This window comes from Populus trichocarpa, chromosome 6 (assembly GCF_000002775.5).
Source record: "Populus trichocarpa isolate Nisqually-1 chromosome 6, P.trichocarpa_v4.1, whole genome shotgun sequence".
Lineage (NCBI taxonomy): Eukaryota > Viridiplantae > Streptophyta > Magnoliopsida > Malpighiales > Salicaceae > Populus > Populus trichocarpa.
Genome location: NC_037290.2, coordinates 8,019,872 through 8,029,667, shown reverse-complemented (window position 1 = coordinate 8,029,667; position 9,796 = coordinate 8,019,872). Strand labels below are relative to the sequence as shown.

Below are 9,796 nucleotides of genomic sequence, written 5' to 3'. Positions count from 1 at the left end.
GGGGATCTTTGTGAACAGGAAGGCGCCCAATCTGTAGTCGTTGCTTGGAAGATCCGATTATCAAGAAATTAGTATTGATGGCTCCTGTTGTTGTATATTTGAGGGCGAGATCAAGATGCCCGATTATCAGAGAACCAGTGTATGATACTAACAATTGCTAGACGGTGAATTTCAGAATGGCTAGCCATTCCCTCTCATGGGTTTTGGCTACACTTTCGATGCATTAAAATCATTTGCTTTGTACCAGCTTGAATTTTATTGAACTGGGAGAGAACTGAGAACTTGGTTGTTTTTTTAGAAAAGAAATGAAATCAAATGGTCATGGTGCTTTGATCTCTGTTTATTGTGATTATTGCTGCTCAGCAGCTGACACCGTCCGAATGTAGTAGAGAAGGTACTTTAGCGGCCCCCAATAAAGACGAAGAAATTACACTGATGTGGCATAGGAACTTTCCAAGAACCTTATTCGTCATGACAAGGAAAGTAGAAAACTTTTACCTTTTCTTTTTCTTTTTCTTTTTGATACTGAAAATAGCACCAGTACGATTAGGAAGGTTAGAAAATATTGTGTTGTTATTTTTTATTTTATTTTTAAGAATATATTAAAATAATATTTTTTTTATTTTTAAAAAGTTATTAACATAACATGAATTAAAAATATAAAAAAATAATTTTAAATAAAAATATTTAAATTAAAAAAAGTTTCAACACGTTCATAAATTATTACTAAAATTGAATTTTTTTTATTGAACTAAATTAAAAAAAATATATATTTAAAAGTATTTTTTACTTGAAAATATATTAAAATAATATTTTTTTATTTTTTTAAATTATTTTTTATATCAAAATATCTAAAAATATTAAAAATATATTAATTTAAAATAAAAAAAAATTAAATTTTTTAAAAGCAATTTTAAGCCTAGAAAATGACGTGTCTCATGTAATAAGATGTTGCCGCGTTTATTGGCGCCCAAGTTAGCCACGACCGGATCTGACACGACCACGTCAACAAAGCATCATTTATCTTGGGACTATAAAAGCGGAATCGCAAGCAAATCCAGTCTCTTCTGAAAAGTTGGCAAATCTGATTAGTCGTAGGCTATCGCTTCCTTTGCACCCAAGGCAAGTCCAGTGAATAACCAGGAAAGCTGGAAGAGAAACCACCAGAAACATTGAGCAACAAAGCCCCACACTAGAAAACAAGCACAGACTAATCCTAAAACCATAGATAAACCCCAGCTAGGAAAAAAGAATAGACGAAGAGAGACCTTTGAAGGAGTTAAAAGAATTAGAAAGGAAGATATCAATCAAGCGCACACAAGGAAGCACTTCGACTGCACAAGAAGGACAAGTTACTTTTAGTGAGTTGGTGCTCTCTTTTAATCTTCAGACACCTTGGCTTTTTTTTTTAGGGGTTACTAACTTTTTTTCTTACCACGTTACGTATTTCAATAATTGAAGGACTGGATTTTCTTGAGACTTTTACGAGCAACACTGGAATTTGTTCTCGTAAACCTTTTCGCTTTGTGGGCTTAGAACAAGCTTGAAGATCTTTTATGAGTATTGACATGGAGGATTCTTTGAGACAGAGTTCTTTGCTAGGGTTTAGCAGCAAGGACAGGAAGAGAAGGCGGAATGGTTGTGAATCAATAGAAGATACACTTGCAAGGTGGAAGAAACACAACAAACTTCAAGTAAGCAAGGTTCCAGGGAAGGGTTCAAAGAAGGGTTGTATGAAAGGAAAAGGTGGCCCGGAGAATATGAACTGCAGATACAGGGGTGTTAGACAGAGAACTTGGGGCAAGTGGGTTGCTGAAATCAGAGAACCTGTCAAGAAATGCAGTTTAATGAACAAACAAGGAAGTAGACTCTGGCTTGGTACATTTTCTACTGCTATTGAAGCTGCTTGTGCTTATGATTATGCTGCAAAGCTTATGTATGGTCCTAATGCCATACTCAATTTCCCTGACTACCCAGTTCAATCTGGGAATCACCTGGATAATATGTCGTCTTCGATTACTGCAACTGAGACATCATCAACTGAATCTAGGACAGCATTGGATAGCTACGAGGATAATAAGGTTGACAAATTAAAGATTAATCATTGTGGGTCTAGAGAAGGAAATAACCAATCAGGCTTTTCTAGGATATGTGCTGTCGACGAATCAGAAGAGGAAGTTGAGAAAATCAGGGTGGCGGAGAGCAGTGCAATGGAGTTGAAAGCTGTGGAATGGAATTTAACAGATGATTGGAAATCGTCTCATCATATTGAAGCTGAAGCACCAGTATTGAGGGAAGAAATAGATGGAGAACTTGCAGGAATTTTGAGATCTTGGGGCTGTTACGGTATCAATAACAGATATAGATTCTTGCAGAATGAGACTGAAAATGTAGAACATAAGAAATTGAAGAATGAGGTTGTGGAATCCAGCATGAGCACCAGACTCAATGAGTGCGTAGATTCGGACTATGATATGAGAACTGATCATAAACCTATCTATGATGTTGAGAAGCCATTAATGAGGGAAGCAGCAGCAGGGGAAGAGTTTTCAGGCTTGAAATTCAGCAACTATAATCCCTTTGAGACCACGCATGATCACAGGAACCCGGGTTTATGCAATCAAGAAATTGATATCAAGCCTTTTATCCAAGATATTTCTGACAATTCTGTATTAAAAGGAGGGGGGAATTATGGTTATGATCCCGCGAAGGTTGGTTCTGCAAGCCACCTACAGAGTAGAAGGCCATCAGGACTGTCCTGCCAGTTGCAGACCCCATCAACCAATCTACCAGGGAGCTTGAGTTACTTTCAGGAGGCAGATATAGGCCTGGGTTGGAATTTTGATCTATCACAGCAGGACTTCAACGGGGGCTTAGTTGGAGAGCCAGGCCTGCTTGATCAGTGGTACCCTGAATTACAATTCTAGTAATATTTGTAGGTGTAAATCTGATTATCAATAAAACAAGATGCTTTGGTATCTAGCGATGAGTTCCATTGCCGTTGTACTTTTTTATTCTTTGCGTAATATATAGGTCTCCCTTTTTTATTATGTCTGCAGTAGAAAGATCTCTAGCAATTCAATCACTTTCAACTCACAACAAAAGATTTCATCGGATTCCTTAATTAATTTTGAGATTGTGCCAGAATATGCCTCCAAATTGTACTTTCTGAATGTACAGATTCGGCACTTCATATGCATGTCATTCTCTATAGAATATATAGTTCCATCGACAAGGGGGTGCGCAATCTATATGCTGACAATCACTCTCCAGATATTGACAGAGAGAAATTCTTCCAAAATTGGGGCGACAGTCTGTCCCAAAAAATAACCGTCCTCCAGGTAGAATACAAGTTTATACGGAGAGAGGGCAGTTACCGATTTACATTTTCTCACAGCAAGGGCATTACATGAAATCATATAGAGGAAAAGACTGGAAGGAAAAACATTTGGCCCTTGAACTCCGAGCTGCAATTTTGCGTATACTTGTTCTAGCTCTCGAGTTCTAATGTCAGCCACTGTCGTAAGCCAGTAATAATCGACCCTTTAACAGCCACTTTCACCAATCTGGATAGCTTTGATGATAGATTCAGTTTCAAGTACCATGAGGACAGTTCACGTTGGTGAACTGTAAAATAAATAAGTGGTTGTGCCTCTAATTGGTGGTGGTGGTGGCGGCGGCGGCACCTCAAAACTCAAATAACCTCTCTTTGTAGTAGGAAGAAGGAAATATAGACAGTTCACGTTGCTTTTTTTGGTTGTTGCTGCTTTTGTTGAGCTTCCTTGTTTAGGCTTTGCAAGGGCGTCAAACTGTGCTCTCCAAAAGGGCTTATGGAGACCACCTAACCTTGGTGGGTTTAGCCCACTACAACTTTGTCTGTTTGGGCTTTAGCTTTTAGGCTCATTTGAGGGGCTCCAGATTTATCAAATCTTTGCACGTCTCTTTTTATTTAGGGATTTAAGCATTGGATATAAATTGAGCTATAGCTCCTCATATACAAAGTAATCAACTCATGAAAAAAAAACATTATTAGGGTGTTTGATAGTGTTAGTAATTATTGTTTTTTAAATGTTTTTTTCTTAAAAATAATATTTTTTTTATTTTTAAAAAATAATTTTTAATATTAACATATTAAACAATCTAAAAATATAAAATAAAATAATTTTAAACAAAGAGCCTCCATTTAGGCCCCAGGTTGCAAAATCTCAATAACACCGTCCATTTTAAAACTATTTAAAAAAATAATTTAATTAATATTTTTTTAGTGTTTTTAAATTATTTTGATGTTTTAATATCAAAAATAATTTTTAAAAAATAAAAAAATATTATTTTAATAAATTTATAAGTAAAAAAACACTTTAAAAAACAACCACAATCCTATCCACGAAATAAAAATGGGCAAACCTTAAAAATAGAGACAAAATATATACTCAAGGGCAAAACTGATGTTACCTCAATAATTGGAAGGTAAATTTGAGTTCGCTCAATTAAAAAAAAAACCAACCAAACAGATCTCAAACTCTGAAAACGTCGGGGAGGGTTGTTCCAAGTACAAAAAGAACAAGTGAAAAAGAACAGGTGAAAAATGGTCCGAGTACAAGCAGAATAGGGATAAAAAGGTGAAATATTGGAAATCTCCCGGCCCCTACAACTGATATTGTCTCCTCTATTGTCTTGGCTAAAGCTTTATTTCCATTCAGCTTCGTGAAATTATTGACTCTTCATAAATATCATGTCACGATCCCACTGCCTGTGGCAACCTGCGATTATTCGCATGATGAAGATAACTTCAACCATAAACAAACGATAGAATTAATGAATACCTAAATCCTGTTCTTACACAACTTGAACAAGAAATGCTCCTAGCCCCCATTGCCTGGGTTTGAGCAAGACAATGTGGTATCTCCGAGGAAAAGATACCTAGTTCTTGTGCTACTTTAAGCGTCTCGTTCCAAATGTAAAAGATGTATATCTACGAGGAAAATCTTTCAGATTGTTAGCTCCTCGTTGTCTTGGCAATACAACTGGTATCTCTTCAGCAATTTTTGTTTAATTTGACTATTTACAATTGAATTTAAGATATTCGTAAGAAGAAAAAATCATGTTAAGTTATTCCATTTACATTCGAACTCGTACGCTTCCATCTGTACTGCCCAGTTCAAGGGGATTTTAGTAAAGGCAATACCTTTATTTTTTTTTACCCAAGGCCCTCAGCAGATCACCTCGAACTTGATGGGGTGGCTCTCTAGACTATGCCCTGGTAACATCATTTTATAATTACTTCACTGTAAATTAATTCCGTGAAGAAAATTAAAATCTAAAAAGATTCTACTATAATATAGGAAACTGGTCTAAAGCTATCAACCACCGGAGATCTTTCAGTGGAAGCAACGGAAGCAGCGTGGAAACACGGTCACCTGGAAAGGGGGCAAAATATCAGAATTAAAGCTGTAAATGAGTGCAGATATTACTTAATTGCACAAACCTTTGCCTTAATTTTTTTTTTATAGATATAATTAAAGTAAAGGAAACGACTCGAAAGAACATGACCGAGGGCCGTGACTTGCACGAAGATGGGAAGCAGTCAGCATCTTCAAGTTCATCCTCCCAGACCAAATTTGATAAATGGATAAGCTAGCCCTGCATTATTTTGTTTCTGTATTATTATTATTACAAACTGTTACTTTTATTTTGGAGTTTTGTGTTGCTAATATAATCATCGCCATCACAATCACAATCACACAATCGCTATCATAATCCATCCATCCATGTGTAGAGCAAACGATTAACTCCCTCCATAACCGTAATTAGCATGTCAAGAAGGAAAAACATTATCAATTTATGTACATAAATAGTTCAATATGGACTATCCATTTAACTTCCATCAATGGCATATTTCTGAATTAAGATCAATCTATGATGGTTTCCACAGCATGAGCGCAGAACTCATAATGGCCTTCGAACAGAAACTATCATTAATACTCCACTTATTCAAAGGAAATTCCCCTCAATAACCATGGCAACTACAACAAGAAACATGAGAAACCCGATAAGAAATGAATTTAAAAGCAAACGCTAGTACATACCAGTAACAAATCACCTTCTCAAAAAAGCTGGAATTAATGGCACTTCAAGACCCAACAGAGAGAGGCCAGGAGCTGGTAGCAAGAAGAAGCAATGAAACTCAGGATGGATAGCGCCACTGAGAATCAAAAACCACATAAAAAGAGCCCATGATTATCCTTAGGGCGCTATCCCTCCTGAGCTTAACAGATTCTTCCATACTTTTCTATGCATCAAGCCTTGCAGCTATTTAGCTTCAAAGGGACCTAAACCGATGCTCTAGCTGGTAATGGTGGGGAAAGTTCAAAGGAGGGGGAGCTGTATTTATAGCAGAAACTGATAAACACAACGTGGGGAAGTGAAGCCACATGTCATTTCTGGAGTCCCATGAGAACTTGACTAAAAACCCTCATTTTTTGACAAATGACAGTGTCTGTGCAAATTAGAAGGACGGTTTTTCCTTCTCTCTTTTTTTTTTTGTTTTTCCTTTTTTTTTTTTTTTTTTGTTGTTGTTGTTGAATCTCAATGGTTATTTAATGTCTCTGCCGACTACGGTACAGGTATAATGACATATGGGAAGGGTTATACTGTGTATGTACTGTTGATACTTTTAAGATTTCCTTTTCTTCTTCGGTGAAATACTGTACCCCACTCTTCCTTTGCTTCATGATTACTTCTCCTTTTTAGTTAATCTTCTGGTTAATGATTACCATCGTACATAATATAGTGTTAATCACTTAAATTTTCAAGAGGCAGGACCATGGTGTGGGAGTTTATAGCTTGCTTAATTATGAACTATCACTGTAGCTACCTCCTTGTTGGCGCAATTAGGTCATTTTCCTCACTTCTCTTTCTCCTGCATAAAATAATATTTATGGTCAATCATAATGAAAGCAACTGTGGTTCCAATTTCAATGCTTTTTTTTTAACGCCCAGTAGTAGCAGAAACAGAGAACGAACTTTCGTATCTCTCAGCATGATTCTTTCTTCATGGAGTAAGGCTCAAACAACTTAAAGGTGGTGCTATCTTCTTTCGATTTTTTGAGTTCGGATTGAGAATTAAGATTCTGAAGCCATTTATTTATTTATATCAGATTAACGAGGGGAAATGCTCTTAAAACTTATCTCAATTAAAAAAACAAAATTTACCAATCAAAGCTACTCAGTCAATCGCTCAGAAAATATACTTTGTAAGAAGTCTACAGTGAGCTAAAATGAGGAGTCATTCCCAGGTTTTCGTGTGCGTGACGAATGTACTAGAATTGATGGATCGTCCACTAATTGGAAGTGGCGAGGCCTATGGCATATCGACAAATGAAATGAGCGCAGGGTGAAATGTTTTCACCGAAACCTTTCTGAACTCCGAATCATGTTTCACAACTTTGTTATCACATCATATCCATGTTTTCATAATAAAAACGAATTCAACCCTGTCTCTCAAATTATTTCATCTTGCCATCTTATCAATCGCAATATCTTTATAAAATCATATAGTAAGTGAAATCATATAGTAAGTGATGTACTAATAAGAATTTGGGATTAAAAAATTTATTTTTCTTGTGATCTTATATTCGAGTTTTATGATTGTTAATATGATGGCCACTGAAGGTTTATATAGTCGTTAACTTGAAAGTCCATGAAATTAATCGAGATGCGCACAAACTGACCCAAACACTCAAATTAATAAGAAAAAAAAAATGCGTTGATAATATAACACCAAGGTATAATATCAAGGCATTCCGATCTAATTATATTTTAATAAAAAAAAAATATATATATATATATATAATATTTTTAAATTATTTTAATATGTTACTATCAAAAATAAATTTTAAAAATAAAAAATATAATATTTTTTAATTGTAGAATAAATTTTAAAATAAAAAATATTATTTTAATATATTTTCATAAAAAAAACAAAATATACTATAATTTTCAAATAAAACACATAAAAAAACAGCAATAATGAAAAATTATTGTGCCTGAAAGTACTCTTTGTTCCTAATTGTTTGGTGTCGGCTTAAAAACTTTTTCGTCGATTGGGAAAGTTTGTTCCATGATGATAATTACGTTGACCGAACAGGTTTGGGTTCCCTGTACTTCTTGTCCCCATGATAAACCATGCTTAACCATTGACAATTACCTTACCAAGCTCTGTTTTAAGTAGATCATGACGCATTCCTAATGCAAAGTCTAAAAAGGAAAACACAAGTGGGGAAGAAGAATCTTGCGTTTATTTATGGTCATACATACTCTACCAAGTAAATTTAACCATTAAGGCTCTCCCCCTTTTCTAACCATCAAAACTTGAAAGTAAGTGTGTGTGCGCGTGTGTCTCCAAGCTCTGTGCTAACTTATAATCTCTTACATTTATAGCATCTTCGAGATAGTTTTCGTGTATCAAAACAAACTTCTTTCTTAAATTTCTTGAAATTTTCTTCTTGGATGTCAACATTTGATATTTTTTATTTTCATGTTTCAAAAATATTTTTAAAAAAAATTAAATTTTTTTTCTTTACTTCAAATTAATATATTTTTGGTGTTTTCAGATCATTTTGATGCGCTAATATCAAAAATAATTTTTAAAAAATAAAAATATTATTTTGATATATTTTCAAGTGAAAATTACTTTAAAAAACAATCATAATCACACATATGTGAATTTTCTTACAACATTTTTCTTTTGTTTTAACAATATATACCCACGTGCTAGCTTCATAACTTGAAATAAACCATTACAAAATTACAAGCATGCACGCACGCACATACTTCAAGATAAGACTGGTTAAGTGTTCACGCCACTCTGGGCTCTAGCTATTTTTAACCTGTTTCATCGGAACTCGGAAGTAGTGGTTCGTTTCATTTCTATGTTTAGTTTTGTAATTTTTAAAATTATAATATAATAAAAAATTACCTTATTACATTATACATATTGCATAAAAAAAAGTTATGTGATCACGAACCTGATTAAGAATAATCATGTAGAGATTTAAATGTAAAAAAAAAAATTCAAATACTAAATTACAATTTAAAACAATATAAATACCAAAAACTTTCAAATAAAGACCAATTTATAAATAAAAATAAAATATAAAGACAAAATAATTTTTTTAAAAAAAAAAAATCAGACATTAGAACGAAACTTTATAAAAAGTCTTCATTACATAACTAAGAATTTTAAAATAATATACCAATCCATCTCATTACATTATATTATTCTATGTGTTTTATCTAATTTACACCCAAGTCATTTTCCAACAACAACAACAATAATTATAATGAATTGTTTCATAATTTTCTCTCTTTCCTCCATAAAAATTTTATCTGTTTTTAATTTTATTCTTCAATTCTAATTTATCAAATATTATATTATCTAATGTAGTTATTATTCTTTGGATTTCTATTTTTTTCTTGGACTTTTTGTAAAAGTTTTAATGGTTTTCAAATTCATCTTTCAATTGAAATTGATAGTAATATGTTTTCTAATTTGATCCTCATTGTTTTGATTTATAATTGTTTTCCTAGTTCTTTTGTAAAAGTTATTGTTCTTTTCAATTTCACCTTTTAATTACAATATTATTATTTTTTCCATGTCAATTTTTATCCTTATTTTTTTAATTTCTTTTTTCGTTTTACTAAATTGAATTATTTTTTCAATTTCACCCTTCAATTAAATATAAATTTTATTTTTTATTTTGATTTTGATCATCATTCTTTTAATTTCTATTTTTTA

The 9,796-nt window shown here is 33.4% G+C and overlaps 1 protein-coding gene and 1 long non-coding RNA gene across 2 annotated transcripts; one reads left to right on the top strand and one right to left on the bottom strand.

Moving 5' to 3' along the window:
* The first annotated feature begins 1,072 nt into the window (after positions 1–1,072).
* On the top strand, positions 1,073–3,008 carry LOC7468071 (uncharacterized). Its single transcript, XM_024603380.2, has 2 exons — positions 1,073–1,361; positions 1,462–3,008. Exon 2 carries the CDS (start codon positions 1,557–1,559, stop codon positions 2,925–2,927), a length of 1,371 nt encoding a protein of 456 aa, XP_024459148.2. The 5' UTR covers positions 1,073–1,361; positions 1,462–1,556; the 3' UTR covers positions 2,928–3,008.
* A 1,420-nt stretch (positions 3,009–4,428) lies between these two features.
* On the bottom strand, positions 4,429–6,541 carry LOC112327957 (uncharacterized). Its single transcript, XR_008059596.1, has 2 exons — positions 6,087–6,541; positions 4,429–5,640 (listed from the first exon to the last, which is right to left on the bottom strand). It is a non-coding gene; the product is annotated as an uncharacterized LOC112327957 (long non-coding RNA).
* Between the last annotated feature and the right edge of the window lie 3,255 nt (positions 6,542–9,796).